Raw genomic sequence first — 15,695 nt, 5'->3', positions numbered from 1 at the left:
GGCTGGCTTCCAGGAGGAGCAGGCAGGAGGGATGCCTGGGTGGAAGTGAAGGTGAGGTAAAGAGGCAGAAACATGTGATTCCAGTGGTGGGTGTGACCAACAGGAGTGAGGCCCCCAGGAGTACACAGTGGGGGCAGGGCAGGTGCTGAGGGGGGCACAGTGCTGGGCACAGGTGGGGCAGGACAAGGTGGGGTGACCTTCAGGGCCATAAAATAGAGTCTTTTCTTCACAGCTGAAACTCCTTCAGATTCAAAGCAAACCTGACACCCTCAGAGATGCTCAGAGGCCTGATATCTTTCCATGGTTTATTGGATCTAGAACCAGAATACAGATACAAGAGCAAAGAGGCTGCAGGAACAGCTGGGGACCATCTTGGCACAGGCCCCTATCCCCAAACCTAGGGACACTAGGGCAGCCACATATCCCCAGACATACCAGAGCACTGCTGGGGCCTGAGCATCCTAGCCTGGACCCAGCAGCACACAGTGGCATGGGGAGGTGGCCTACAGAGTGGGGTGTGAAGGGGACCCTAGACCTGGCTTTAAGAAGGACACTCTGGTTCAGAGACAAGGTTCTGGGAGATCAGCTGTATGTAGGGCTTGCATTTTCCACTGATAGACGCTTTCCTGCTCAACAGTCCCATGATGCAGAGAGCTAGGAATTGGCTGAGCCACAAAACTCACAGTCAGGCCCCTCCAGAGACCAACTCTACTATGTCCTTGGAGAGAAGGCACATTGCAAAGCCAGGCACTGCCCTTGCAGGCTGAAGGTACCATTAAATAACCAAGGCTCCTGCCCCCACCTCGCAAGAGCCAGCTCACCTCCAGGAAGGCTGGCTGTGGGGGATACGTATACAGCAGGCATGGGTCTGTTCTCCTAAATCCTTTCCTGAACCACAGTGTCAACAACAGAATACGAGGGCATCCCTCTTGGGGCTATAGGGGACTTGAGGGTCACCAAGCCCCCTCCCCAGTCTCTGGGCCTGGCCTCACAACACTGCTGAGAGGACCCCGGCCTGGGAACCCACCCTCTATGCTTCTGGGAAGTCCTCCTGGGCAGCTACTCACAGGCCTGTGTGTTGCAATTAAAGCCTCCCTTCCTTTTACTGTGTCTGTGGTTCTTCCCTGGTAGAAAGGGCCAAAAGAGAGAATGGGCCACCACATCCTGGCCCTGCACGTAGTCTTGGGTCTAGCTCTGGTCCTTCCTTCTCAGGAAAGCCTTCCCCTTCTCCACTTGTAGCCAGAGTCATGGATTCCCACATCCATGCAGGGGCTGCTGCCCCCAATCTAGGGCCCATTCCAAACCTCAGCCAAAGACAGAGCTGAGTTCCCTGACCCTTCGGGTGTGGCACTTTCCCTGTATGCAGGAGAGGGAGGCCAGAGAAGGAGCCGGTATGGGTGTGGCCCGTTCTAGTCACGTTCTGTGCCTCTGCCTGGCATTCCATGCTCAGCACATACCAGCTCTCTACTCCCTAGGAGCTTCCCCCTGCACACTGGGCCAGCCCGCCCCCAGGTCTCAGGACCACTGGCAGGCGCAGTCGGTGGGCTCCTGCACTGTGTAGGGCACCCAGGTGGCGTTGGTGGCACAGAAGAGCTGCACGGAGCGGCGCTGCAGGCCCACCTCCCGGCAGCACTTGCAGAAGCGGGCGTAGGTGTTGATGTTGTAGTTGTAGATGCTGGCGGATGGGCATCTCCCGTCGCAGGACACGAGGTTCACCTGGAGACAGGCAGGCCAGTGAGGCCCACTGTGTAGCCCCGCCCCCCCAACCCCTTCCCACCGCCACTCGGGCAACACTCACAGGGGTGTTGCTCCGGCATTCATTCTTTCGGATGGTCATACGGATGGTCACCTTCTTGCAGGAGCGCCCATCCTCTTTACCTGGGGGGACAGGCTGGGTGAGGCAGCTATGGCTGAGAAGTGCTGGCAGGGGGCAGCAGGATGGGCCAGACTGAGGCAGTTAGTGTCATGCTAGAGGGTCTCTCTACTGGTGTTAGTGCCCATGCATTAGAGCCCTTCGCCAGCAAAGAGAAAGCCTTCTAACTCAGTGCCCTGGAAAGATGTGGAGATGGCTAGGGCAGGGGAGAAAAGGAACAATGTCTGGATGGCCTCAGGGGCTCTTGGCCAGGGAAGAGGAGGATCTGGAGACCAGGTGGGCTGCTTCCCCACCCCACCCCCAAAGCCTATCTCTAATCCTTGCCCCTGACCCTGGCCATGCTCCCCCGCCCCCCACTCCCCTTGTGCCTCTGGCTCAGCTTCAGCATTCTGACTCTGAGAGGGCTTCTGGGTAAAGAATCTGCAGTTTCCTGGATGTCTGGAAACCCCAGTCCCGAGCAGATGCTTGCACGCCTCAGGCTCACTGGGTTTCCTTTATCCATCAGACAGGGCCAGGGATTTGCCCACTTCACACAGTTGTCACAGAGGTGGAAAGTGATAAGCAGGTTCCTCTGCCTGGACCACGCCTCCCACAGACAAGCGAGCTCAGGGCCATTCCTGCCCTCACTGGCTCAAATAGCTCATCCTTGGGCCCTTCCTTCACCACTCCTGAAACTATAACGCCCACCCTCCCTCCATCCTGTGCTCCCTCCCTGCCCCCTCCCTTGCCTTATTTCTATCTGGGGCACTGTCAACATCATGTCCCCAGTATGCTGGGGAAACGGAAGCTTTGGACCTTCCTTTGAACGGCCCCTTCCACAACTTGTGGGTTGCTTTCTCATCCTCAATGAATACTCGCTTTCACACCCTGATACAGGACTTGTAAGTTTGTGTTCTTTCTCTTATGAGGCCCCCCAAGTTGCATAAGTTTCAATCCCCATAAAACTGGATGCATCCATCATATATATTTGACTTATTATGCGGGGCTCTCCCACTACAACATCAGCTCCATAAAGCTTTATTTATGCTGTGTCTGCAGTGCCTAAAACAGGGCCTGGCATACTGATGCTCAATAAATATTTGTCTGATGCATGGGCTCCCTCTGTCACTAAGGGTGCCTGCCAGAAACAGGGTGGAATCCTTTCTTGTGGCTTCTTGGCCTCACCACAGTGGGTTTCCTATCATCCCAGTGGAGGACTCCTGGCCAGAGCTAAGTTCACTTTTTCCTCCTTCCCTGTTTCCAGGAGGCAAGAGGACCAAGGGCTGTCCCGGCCAGGGCCCTCGGGGTCCCAGACCAAGGCCAGCTGAGTGACGAGTGGGAGCAAAGTGGTGGTGGCATTCGGCATTGATGGGTCCAGGAGAGGGGGAACCGCTGAAGCATTCCCACGCAAGCCCAAGGGATGAGGCTCGCTACCCAGCATGCACTGTTGGCCGAGAAAGGCCTTTGCCAGAGGCAGGGAGCAGAGGCCCCGCCCTCCCCTCCCCCACCCCCAGAGCTGGGGCCACCTAGCAGAAGGAACGTTGTTGGGAATAGCAACGTGGCTGCATGCCTCAGTCCTGTGGGTTTCCGAGAGGAGTACCTGGGTGGCAGTGGACACTAACCCGTGGAGGAGAGGCGGGGCTAACGGGGACCACAGGAAACAGGGTCCCCGGGGAACCTGGGGAGAGGGACACGGGTCGTAGGTCACACGGGAGCACATGGAATATTCAGGGAACATGAGTTGCGGGTCGGAGATCAGCCAATGAGGCACTGAGCCCAGCTTCCTTGCAGTATGTGAGGTGGACACAAAAGGGTGTCAAATTCTACATCCCTCCAAAGGACAGTCTGAGGACCCTAGGGAGAGGGGAGGCATGTAGACAAAGGCCCTAAAGCTGACTAGAATGTGCATGCTTATGTGGCTCGGGCTGCAGGTTCCAGGGGCCAGGTGTGAGTCCAGGTCACTCGGACTGAGACAGCGACCCTGTGGGCCTGAATCCCCCCCGGGGGGAATCTCTGAGACAGGGCTCCTGACCACAAGGAGAATTCACCTGGGGGGCTTCCGGGCTGGGGGTCTTGGCAGGGGCAGGAGGAGGCAGAACAGCTGATGAATCTCTGACCTCCTGGACTCAATAGCCCAATGTCCCCTGTCTCCATCAAGAAGTAAAGGCTTTTTGTTGGGACAGGGACAGGAGCATGGGCTCTGCCCACCCGCATATCTGTGCCAGTGCCGTGAGCCCCATGGTAGCGGTGTGATCCCTTCATTTAAACCCCCGAAGAACTAGCACTGGAGGTGCCAGGCCAGGAACCCGGCCCTCTGAGTCCTGACAGGATACCCTGTCCCCCGACCAGAGACCTCACCCCTGGGCCTCCACCGTGCTCACTCACATGTCCTGCAGCATCCTTCCAAGGAAGGTACCACTGAGCCCCCAACCTAGAGGGAGAGGAGGGGAGGTGAGTGGGAGAGCCCGTCCCAGGCCAGAAGCCAAGATCCCAGCAAAAGGCAGAAAAGGCACAAGAGCCTTGACTCAGCTTTTCCTCCCAAGATGCCCCAGGGCAGGTGTGCCAGGCCCTGCCGTCCATCAGGCCCTGGCCAGAGGGAGAAGGCACCCCTGGGCTGACCATGGGAGAGCCACAGGGACTACCCTGACTGGCTGGGCCACTGGCATAAAAGCTGCCAGTGGCCCCAGTAAGACTGGAGGCTGGGTTAAGATGGTGAGATCCTCCCATCTTTCCAGTGGCGGCTTCCCTCCTGCCCCACCCTGTGCCCACATTAGTGCTTCCTGCACAGAGGGTCTGGGAGGGGAGCGCTGCAGGGGCTGACCCATTTGGGTCAGTGGCCTGGGCTCCATCCCAGCCTTGGATAAGTCATCCTTTTCCTCTGGGCTCCGTTTTCCCACCCTTAAAATGGGTGCAGTTATCCCTTATAGCCCTCCTCCTCTATTATGAAATGGATAAAACAATGATGTGACAGTTCTTTGTAAATAAGTATTGTGTGTGTGAGCGCATGCATGTGATTTTGTGAACATATACATGTGTGGTTTTGTAATGCGAGTGTGTGTGACTGGGAGCGTGTGTACTTGTTTTTAAGATCAGAAACCTTTCAATGTCCAGTATCAATCTCAGGAACCTTCCTCATTTAACAATAACCAAACCCTCCAGAAATCCTTTTCCTTGAGGTATGTGCCCTTAGTGACAGCTGTCCCTGCCAGTGCTGTTTTGGCTGGTGGTAGTGCCATTAGAGCATCAGAGGACTGAACTGTGCACCTGCATGGCGTGTATGTGACGTCTCCGAACATGTGAGGATGTGTGTTTGCATACATCCGTGTGCAGCTGTGTGTGTGATGTATGAGGATGTGGGGTGTGACGCATGAGGATGTGGGGTGTGACGCGGTCAGAGCAGGAACACGGAGAGATGTGGAGCTGGGGTGGCAGGGCAGGTACAGCCTCCAGGGAACCCCTCTTCCCTCACTTCCGCACACAGGAGCCCCCCACCCTGCAACACCCCCCGCCAGTAAGACAGGCGATACCCCTGGCTTCAGGCCATGCTGTGAGGGGAGAAGGCTGGCACTGACCTTGGCACACTCGGTCTCGTTGAGTGGCGGGCAGCTGATGGGTGAGCGGACAAGCACAGCGCCCAGGGGCGTGTTGCCACAGTGATGGCGGGTACAGTTTGCGATCCAGGACGCCCCAGGCTGGAGGGCACAGAGGTGGACAATGGGGACTGGGTGGCTAGATGGTCTGAGTGAACAGACAGGGCACAGCTCTTGGGCACAGGTGCTGCCCAGGACCCTGTCTGTGCCTAGCCCTGAGCCCCGGTTGCCTCCTGGGATGCCCTCCCAGGTGGGTGGTTAAGGGGCTGCATACCAAGAACAGGGAGGTGGTGCCGTTGGGGAAAGTGAAGAGGCAGGACACGTTCCTACAGGAGCCACAGCAGGCGGCCAGGTCCCGTGGATGCTCGTACTCCTGATTCTGCAGGACAGGGAGGGACCAGAGGGACCTCAGCCATGTGCCCACCTCCACCCTCCTGCTTTCCTACTGCCCCAAGCCCAGAGAAGCCCCCCTGTAGATGCTCAGAAAGGAAGCTCGCTCCCAGCCTCTTATTTCAGACAGGAAGGTTATCCCTTAAGCCTCCTTTACAGCAATTCCTAGACCCATTCCCAGTTGACGAAGAGCATTTCCACCCCTTTCAAAGACAGCACTGCTGGTGATTAAGGGTGCTGGTTTTGTTTCCACGCAGACCTCAGTCTGAGTCCCGGTCCCTGTGGGAATTTGTACAAATGACTGGACCTCCCTAAACCTCATCTTTCTCATCTGACAAATGGGAATAATGCCAGCCCCTTTTAGCTTTTACTAGAAGCCAGTCGCTATCTTAGATACTGGGTGTGCAGAAGTGCAACAAAGGGTAACAACACAAACACACAAACCAAAGCAATAGGGAATGTACCAGTCGTAAGTAGGTGCTTCATCAATACGTCTTCTGTCAAATACTCGCCCTTGCCAGACCTTCACTCCTGCCGTTCCCCTCCTGGCCTCTCCCAACCCCGCCCGTTCTCAGCACTTTCTACAGAGGTCTCTGAAGGGTCCCCTGCCCGCACCATGTCTCCTCTTCAGACTTGTCTAGAAACCTTGAGACTCCTCTGATTCCTGGAGCACCAGGGATCACCCAGGGCAGCCGCTGCCCCTGCCCACCCCATCCTGCCCCGCACCTACCGCCTCACAGTGCACGTCACACAGCACAGAGGTGGTGTTGATTTGGTAGAAGCTGGTAAGAGGGTCGAGCACGTCAGTGCAGCGGGAGGTGTGGCACACGCCATCGGCCGAGAGTTCCACCACGGTCTGGCCCGGCAGCATCACCCCCAGCTCACGGCTCAGGCACACGGGGGCCTTCACTGGTTGGGCGTGCAGGATGGCAACAGTCACCGGAACCCAGCACGCACATCGGGCCCAGCCTGGCTCTACCCCACGGGCTTCCCTTCCCCACTCACCGCACTCGTATTTGGCGCATCCACACACGTTCTCCACGCTGTGCAGGAACTCCTCGTCCAGCTGGGACTTCTCCCACTGGGTGGGGCAGAGGCAGTCAGCACCCCACGCAGGGGAAGCCCAGCCCTGCCCTTGGGAGCAGTCTGCCACCGGGGCCCTTGTCTCTATCAGCTGCCTCCTCGTGGTGGGTGGGGAGGGGCTGGCAAGCTCCGGCAAGCTCAGTCACTCCCCAGCCAAGGGAGAAATTCCCAGTATGGCTTCCCCACTGAGGATCACTCCCCGACGTCTTCTTCAGGGACTTAGGCCTCTCCTTTCATCCCAAGAACCCACGGGCCTCATCAGGGAGGGGCCATTGCATGGCTTCCAGCCAAGAACCCAGCTTGGCTCATACTATCTCCCTTCCTCCTTCACCAGTTGAAGGGAGGAGGGAGGAGTGGGGGAGAAAATGAGAGGAAATGTGTGCTGGGGGGTAGGGGGTGAGGAGAATATATAAAATCTAGAAAATTGTGAAAAAACTTTAAACATAACTTCACATTTCTTACAGTATTTTCCCTTCCCTCAGTGGCTGTGCGGTCTGGTGGTTAAGGGCATGGCCTCTGGAGTCAGATTTCCTGGGTTCTAATCCTGACTGTGACTTACTAGCTTCACGATCTGAACCTTAGCTTCCTTGTCTGTATCACTGAGCTCATCGTGGAATCAACCTTGTTGGTATGACACTATATACACAAGGCCCAGGAACGTTCCTGACATATAGTTAGCTCTCAATAAGCATGAGCTGCCATAAAAAGTATCATCACCTTCATCATCTTCATCCTCACCATCCCCACCATCCCCACCATCATCATTGTACTTGCTCATCACAATGCTGAAGCATCCTCACGCCCACTCTATAAATGAGGACACTGGGCTCAGAGGGCAGAGCTTAGGACAAGAATGCCAACTTGTGATCCACGGCTCTTTGCACTACATTAAAGGAATAGGGTCTCCAGGGGATGGGAAAGAGTGGAAAAGAAAGGGGGAGGCAGGTCATAGACGGCCGGGAGGAGCAGGGTCTCCATACCAGGTGGCACCGGGGCACCGGGATTGTGTCGCAGTCACACTCTGAAAAACAGGAGGGGCCAGGACCTGTCTCACTGGAGACGTCCAGGTGGAAGTCTCCCCGGGCCTCCACGCCACTCACTCTGGCACAGCCCCTCCTCTGGCACAGACTCAAGCCCAATTGGGAGAGGGACTGGGGGGAAGAAGCCCAAATCTCAGCTTCCCTCCAGCCTGGCCCAGCATGGGGGCTGCGGCTTTCCTGGTAAGGCAGGTGGGGCAGTGATGGGTCCTAAGCTCCACCAGTGGCGGGTGAGGAGAAACAGGCCGACAGACCAATCACAGGTGTCCTTTGTCATCTGGGCTTCATCCCGCCCCATCCTCCTGAAAACCCTTTCTAGAGCAGATGTGGAGCCTCTCCAGGAGGGAACGCATCAAGGGCGGAACTTCTGACCAGGGGCACGTCCTGTTGGAAGACTGCTGTGGCCCCACTAGCAAACTTAACAGACACCACGTCAGCTCGAGCTTCAAGGTAAGGAGAGCTCACAGTGCCTGTGAAACGCTCTCCCGGGTCACTCAGTCATGTTTACTACATGCTGAGGCTTTTCTGTGCTCTGGGGACAACACAATGAGTAAAATAGACTAAAATCTCTACCCTCGTGAAGCTTACATTGCAGGCCTGGAAAAAGACAGTGAAATAAATGCAAAATAATTTCTCAACTCTTTTTAAATAACATTTTATATAAAGCTCACTGGTATTCACTATTGGTCATTGATGCTCCCAAAGGAGTTTGAGGTAATTTTTCTTTGTTTGTTTGTTTGTTTATTTATTTGGAGGGGGGCGGAGAGAGAAAGCGGATCTCGAGCAGGCTCTGCAACAGCACAGAGCCCGACATGGGCCTCGAACTCACAAACCGTGAGATCACGACCTGAGCCGAAATCAAGAGTCAGACACTTAACCAACTGAGCCACCCAGGTGCCACTGAGGTAAATTTTAACAAAAATCATGCTTACTAACAGACAGCTGCAATAAAGACTTGCTTTAGAAGGAAAAACCTTTTGGGAACAAGGAACTTGATTTTTCCCTTCTTTTGTCCTGGGGAGAAAAAGGTGTAGGAATGCTAAGCACCCAGAGATCAGAGGCAGGGCGAGGAAGGTGATTTTGGCAGCCTCCATCTGGGGATTCTGGAGGGACAGTGGTGGGTCATTCCTCCCCTCCCTTACTCTTCACGGGGGCCCTGGATCCCTGCCTTTGGGGAAGGGCATCCCTGGCCAGGAACTTACCACAGGACTTGTAGGGGCAGCAGCGGTCTGGGCTCCACACCTCCACCAGAGCAGTGCCCATGCCACACTGTACTTGGGGACAGCGGAAGCTCTCACACACTGCGAGGGAGGGGAGGCAGGGGACACATCAGCTGCAGATACCTGGAGCAGAAATCCCCAGAATGCAACATTGGCTACGGAGAGGGCTCCTCCTTGGGTTCCCCCCAGTGTCCTCAGACACCCTCCAGGGCTAGAGTCCTGGGAAGAAGTCTGGGCTCCTGGAGTCTCTCCATAGAACTCCTAGTGGAAGACATAGTTCCACTCTGATGAGGCATTAGCGATATGACAATGTCAGAACCTTAAAGTCACTCAGCTGGGCCTTCCCTCCCCTGAATTCTGTGTCACCCTGCGAGTAGTCAGGTTAGGATTATCAAAAAAATTATGAGGTGGAGGAAGAGAAGGACTTTTGTATAGTGTCAAAGTAATGGGTTACTTTCTGGCTGAAAGAGGAAAACTGTAAATGTAAGATGGAGGCATCTGGCAGTCCCCACCGTAATCCAGGACCAACATTAGCCTGAGTCGCGGTGTCTCAACCAGCTAGTCTGTATCTCGTGATGTGATGTACGTTGAAGCTCGTGTTCTGTCGGGCCCCACACACAACTTGAATCCACCGGGTCTTAGATCTAACTTCTAGTTTATAGGAAGCACAAAGGATGGGGAGGAGCAAGGAAAACAGTTCCCGGAGGAAGCAAGTGGATAAATCTAGAAGGTAGGACTTTCTGCAGGACCACAACCCAAACTCTACAATTCCATGTCACGCAGAAAAAGATGCTTATGCTAGATTAAATGATATTTAAGAGACCACAGGTCCTGGGTTGGACAAACCAGGAAAATCATAGATGGGGTATGATAGAACTTGAAATTTTTATTAACATTAACTGAGAACAGCTGGTTAAAAAAGAGCACGTGCTGGGGCGCCTGGGTGGCGCAGTCAGTTAAGCGTCCGACTTCAGCCAGGTCACGATCTTGCGGTCCGTGAGTTCGAGCCCCGCGTCAGGCTCTGGGCTGATGGCTCAGAGCCTGGAGCCTGTTTCCGATTCTGTGTCTCCCTCTCTCTCTGCCCCTCCCCTGTTCATGCTCTGTCTCTCTCTGTCCCAAAATAAATAAAAAACGTTGAAAAAAATTAAAAAAAAAAAAGAGCACGTGCACATTGTTGGCGACATGGATAGAGCTAGACGGTATGATGCTCAGTGAAATAAGTCACACTGAGAAAGACAGATACCATATGATTTCACTTACATGTGGAGTCTGAAAAACAGAACAAATGAACAAGAAAACAAACAAAAAAGCCAGACTCTTAACTGCAGAGAACAAACCGGTGGTTACCAGAGGGAAGGCCGGTGAGGAGCTGAGTGAAATAGGTGATGGGGATTAAGATACAAACTTGCAGTTATAAAATAAATAAGTCACGGAGATGAAAAGTACAGCGTAGGGAATATGGTCAGTAATATTGTAATGACATTGCATGGTGACAGTCGGTGACTACATTCATCATGGTGAAGACAGAGTAACGTCTTCTTGAATCAATATGTTGTATATCTGAAACTAATATAATATTGTACATTGATTATACTTTAATAAAAACAATAAAACATAAAATAAAAAAGAGCATATACATGCTTATTTTGGTTAAAACACACACACATATGAAGGCATAGAGATTATTTGGAAGGATATATACTCAAGTGCTGACAGTGGAAGCAGGAAGAAAGTATTTTCACTTATCTTTACTTGGATTCTGTACTTTCTATAAGGCATATATAGTGCCTCTATAATAAAAGTACAATGAAGATTGGGAGAAGGTAACAATATCAATAGCCTCCTTATACTGAGCACCTCTGTATCCCAAAGACCATCAAGTATTTCATGTATTGTCTCCAGGCTTCACAACTGCCCCTCAGGGGACATCCTATTAGCACCTCATTTTACAAATGAGGAACCTTGGCTCAGAGAGTTCGTGACTCGCCCTAGGCCACACAGCCAGAAAATGGCAGGACTGGGGTGCAAAACCATGACTCACTGACCCTGCCTGTACTCACTGCACACGACTAGGCTTTCTCCTGAGAAGCGTGGAGACACGTGAACAAGAGAGGGGGGTGAGGTGGAGAGAAGAAGAGACGCGCAGAAAAAGGAGAGAGAAGACGAGAGGAAGGACATTGACCCTCTGCTCAGATCATCTTTGTAAGCTGGCCCCACTTTTGGGACCAGTGGCCTCTGAGACCCCGGGTGGAGCCGATTGGCCCGGTGTGGACAGCGCATCTGGGGAACGCTCCACGGGAAACCTACACTGTTTCAGACTTGGTTCCTGACACTTGAAGCAGTCGGCGTTGCCCCTGGAGTATCCTGGCAGACGGTCCTCACTGGCACCGCTCTGTGCCCGTGAGGTTCGCTCACGTTTTTCCCACAGTCAATGTGCAGTTTTTGCAAATGGGGTCATCTTTAAATTTAACCAGTCTGTTAATTCTTATCCATCAGGTGTTCTTCAGGTCTCACATGCTGGCCGTACCACTATTAAGGTACTAGGTACATACTACACCCTGTATTAAGGTACTATGTCCTGTAAAATTATCAGAAAGGGCCCACGCTTATTTGCGATTGCAAAACCAAAGAGCTTCAGAGGCTTCAAGATGCAGGGTCGTCAGGGATCCAGCCTCCATGTGCAGATACCAGGGTAATACAGTGACAAAAGAGATTGTGAAGCAGGGGCCTGGGGTCAGAGAATGAAGACTGTAAATCAATGCTAGGAGGATTGGGGTGGCCTCAATGGCCCTGGGCTGGGTGGCCATGGAGGGGACAGGGAACCTCTTCATGAAGCCTCAGAGCCACCCATGTCACAGCCTGGACCCCACACCATCCGGCTCCCCTGGCCTGGCCCCGCTTCCTCGGGTGGGGTCTCATCATGGCTTTGGCTACTTCGTGCTTCGGTGCTCACTACCTGGGGGCTCCCTGTTGCTCCCTGTTGAACTCCCACGGTCCTGAGGTGGGGGCATGGTGAAGGGGCCTGGTGGCACATAAGAGTCTCATGCTCTACCCACTGAGCTAGCCGGACAGTTTCTGGTGGCACATAAATGTCCCTGGAGCCCCTTACGGTTAGGTCCCCATGTCCAGCTGGGACTCACCACACTGGTACACAGGGCAGCAGAGCTCTGTGGTGTTCCTGTCCACGGTGAGCGCCTCTCCTTCCTGACACTCGGGGATGGGATCTGGACAGTCGCCACAGGCTGAGGGGGGAGAGGGGCCACGGCTGTCACAGGTGGTCCCCCCCCCCCGGGTATGTGGGGGGGAGGACCTAAAATCCAGCTGTGACAGACAGGAGTTGGACTAAAGTAGTGTGTTGTGGCTTCATGGGGCCTGTCCTGGAGCAAGAATCTAGATCTTTCCTGTCGACCTAAAGTCTTACACTGAACAAGCACCAACTTCCTCATGCTCAGTAATATACAGGATGAAGCTGGGGTTGGTTCTCTTCCTCCTTCACTTCGCTCTGAACAGGAATCTCACCCTTCTGTGCCCAGGCCACCTGGAGACCCTCTCCCTTTCCTCCCTGCTGCCCAAGGAAACCAGTGACGAAGGGGTGGCTGGGATCCAGCCGTGCACCCGATGGCATGTCCACCCACCGCAGAAGTAGGAGGTACAGCACGAATCCCCCAGGCGGCCCGCGATCAGAATCTGGTCCTGGCGGCAGCTGGGGACCAGCTCTGCCTCACACAGGTCTGGGTCACACTCTGGGGAAAAGACAGAATTAAGTGCAAGGAGCAGACCCTGTCTGGCCACGCCTGGACCCCCACCCTGGCTCTGCCCTGATCTCCAGCCAGAACCCAGTCCCCAGAGCTCCCCTAACCCAGCGGCTGGGCTCCCTTCCCCCTGCCCTCCCCACCTCAGGGTCTCTCACCACAGCTGTAGCTGGGGCAGCAGGAGTCCTCCTGGAAGTGGGTGAGGAGTCGGTGGCCTGGGTGGCAGGTAGGGGCGAGGCCCTCGCACAGGGTCTGGTTACACACTGGCCGGGGGGCCACGGGGCCTGTCACCTGGAGGCTGGGACTCCCCCCAGCCTCCGGCACTGCCCAGCACCTAGACAACTTGTCCCCATTTCTCCCTCCAGCCCCCCAAGACCCATGTTCCTGGAAGGGGCCTCTGAGGGTCACATAGAAGGTCCAGGGCTGGACAGAAGAGCATTAATAGGTAATATTCATTGAGATGGGTCATGTGCCAGCTGCTGTCCTAGATCAGTATAAACTTCTAGATTCTCACAACCCAGAAGGTGGGTACCTATGATCAGCCTCCTGCTACAGTAGAATTGACTAAAACACAGAGGATGTTAAATGATCTGCCGAGGTCACGAGGCTGCAGTGGTGGAGGAAGAGTTCTCCAGGCTGCCTGGCTCCATAGCCTGTGCCTTTAAGCCCTACCCCATGTTGATTCTTGAGGGTGGCTCCTGCCCCCGCCCCCCACCTCAAGACACTTTCCTCTGCCCAGGCCTTGTCCTACCCATCAAGGCAGAGCTGGAGCCTTTTAACAGTCTTAAAGTTGAGGTCGAGGAAAGTAAAGGGTCTGACTCACCACAAACTGTCCCCAGGCAGCAGGGATCCTCAGTGGGCAGGAGCAGAGCCACCTCCCCGAAACGTGGGCAGGTCTCAGGGCGGGGCCCTGGGCACTCCAGGTCCACTGGGACGATGGTGTTGGGAGCTTGGCACTGGTGCTGGCAGCATCCGCTGAGGGAGCTGTTCCAGGTCTCCCCCAGGGCCCGCGGCACCCCTGTGCTGTCAGTGCAGGCTGCAGTGGGGGGTATGGTGGGGCACGGGGCACTGAGGTGGGCAAGGAGACCCAGACTGTCCCAGGCTAGACCCTCCCTGGGACACTGACCATCCCCAAAGTGGCCCTGGAGGAATGCAGATGGGCCTCAGCCATGGGTAGCAGATGGGCTGAGGAGACCCTAGAGCAAGGCCAGCTTTGGAGGGCCCCACCCAGACAGAGGAAGAACCTACCGCACTTCTCCTGAGGGACGCAGAGTGCTGAGTGGCGCCGGTGCAAAAGGGTGCCCTCAGAGCAGACGCAGCCCTCGCCCAGCACCTGGCACTGCTCTGGGTCCAGCGGGCCAAGCAGCCCATCCTGGCATGTCTCCGGGGGCTCACAGGCTGCCACACATGCCTGGTATATGGAGTCACTGGAACACAGGAAGGCTGCAGGGACACAGTGGGCACCAGGCCTGGCTCAGACCCCAGGCAGAGTGAGGAGGGGCCTCAGAGCATCACCTGTGCCTCAGCAGAGAGCGCAAAGGGGTTTAGGGGCATTACCTCCCTTCTCTAGATCAGGAGGCAGCAAGGTACAACCCGTGGCCCAATTCCAGCCTCCCACCTGTTTTTGCAAATAAAGTTTTATTGAAATACATTCACACTCATTCATCTACCTATTGTATCTGGCTGATTTTGCACTACAAGGACAGAGTTGAGTAATTGTGACGGAGACCACACAGCCTGAAAAGCTCAATTATTTACTATCTGGCCCTTTACAGAAAACATTTGCCAACCCCTTGCTCTAGGTCAGCGTTTTCAAACTTTCTTAACGGGAAAAAGCAGATTTTACATTGTGGTCCAATACACAAGTGCATGTAGAACAGTGCTCCTCAAACATGATTGCCAAGGAGTCCCTTGGGAGTTTTTGAAATACCTTTGCCAGGATCCCACCGCAGGGCAACTGAATTGGAACCTCTTGTTGTGGGACCCAACATTAATACTTTCTGAATTTCCTCGGTGATTTCAAAGGGGGAGCCGGGATTGAGAATTACTGATATATGAAAACAAATTTTTTTCACAAAATAATATTTAATCTTTCTAGGTGGAGTACACGCTAGCATTTTCTATTCTATTGTGTATTTTGAATGTGGGGTTGACCCCCAAAGTAGATTTCACACCCGCAGTTTGAAAACACTCCTCTGGATGACTTAGTCTTGTCATCCTTTAACCGTCATATTGTAGGTGCCGTCTTCCTGCGAGCTGTTTCCAGCCTATCTGGATGTGTTCACATTTATAAATCAAACTACTCGAGGCCAGTCTACCCCTGCCTACCCCACTAACGCAAACCTAACAGGGTGGGGAGGCGGTGGATCTCACCTCCATTCTCAGGGAAGGAGGGGAGAGACTGAAAGAAGAGAAAGATGACCAAGAATTTAGAGAAAGGAACTAACGTTTCCTGGATGGTAACCATGTGGTGGGGCCATTCTGCACACACTGTCTCGTGTCACCTTCAAAAGAACCCTAGAGGGAGCTACTATTACTGTCCTCATTTTACAGATGAGGCAGGGAGATTCAGATAAATTAAAGAGTAATCAGATAATATTCCTTTGACTTATTAATATAAACTGTAATAAAAATAAATTTATTAATGTACTTATGGATTTATTTATAAAATGTTTCTTAACTTCTTAATATGAATGAATGAATGAATGAATGAATAGTTAACAGGGGGTGGGAGCAACAGAAGCAATGGAGGAGTCCCCCACCCTCCCTGC

The 15,695-nt window shown here is 53.9% G+C and overlaps 1 protein-coding gene across 1 annotated transcript in view; it reads right to left on the bottom strand.

The window, feature by feature from the left end:
* Positions 1 to 291: 291 nt before the first annotated feature.
* The window catches only part of OTOG (otogelin), a 90,425-nt gene continuing 75,021 nt past the window's right edge, over positions 292 to 15,695 (bottom strand). The window contains exons 43-55 of the mRNA XM_043582271.1: positions 14,173 to 14,367; positions 13,748 to 13,960; positions 13,083 to 13,187; positions 12,808 to 12,915; positions 12,313 to 12,414; positions 9,155 to 9,253; positions 7,896 to 7,936; positions 6,563 to 6,913; positions 5,717 to 5,821; positions 5,425 to 5,544; positions 4,238 to 4,283; positions 1,799 to 1,878; positions 292 to 1,716 (exon numbers count right to left, since the gene is read on the bottom strand). Of these exons, the coding sequence (XP_043438206.1) occupies positions 1,516 to 1,716; positions 1,799 to 1,878; positions 4,238 to 4,283; positions 5,425 to 5,544; positions 5,717 to 5,821; positions 6,563 to 6,913; positions 7,896 to 7,936; positions 9,155 to 9,253; positions 12,313 to 12,414; positions 12,808 to 12,915; positions 13,083 to 13,187; positions 13,748 to 13,960; positions 14,173 to 14,367 (1,766 nt within the window). The 3' untranslated portion in view covers positions 292 to 1,515. The remainder of the gene's footprint in view (positions 1,717 to 1,798; positions 1,879 to 4,237; positions 4,284 to 5,424; positions 5,545 to 5,716; positions 5,822 to 6,562; positions 6,914 to 7,895; positions 7,937 to 9,154; positions 9,254 to 12,312; positions 12,415 to 12,807; positions 12,916 to 13,082; positions 13,188 to 13,747; positions 13,961 to 14,172; positions 14,368 to 15,695) is intronic.

The sequence above is a fragment of the Prionailurus bengalensis genome, chromosome D1, assembly GCF_016509475.1.
Source record: "Prionailurus bengalensis isolate Pbe53 chromosome D1, Fcat_Pben_1.1_paternal_pri, whole genome shotgun sequence".
NCBI lineage: Eukaryota > Metazoa > Chordata > Mammalia > Carnivora > Felidae > Prionailurus > Prionailurus bengalensis.
Note: the sequence above shows the minus strand (reverse complement) of the source record. Positions and strands in the feature narration are given on the sequence as shown.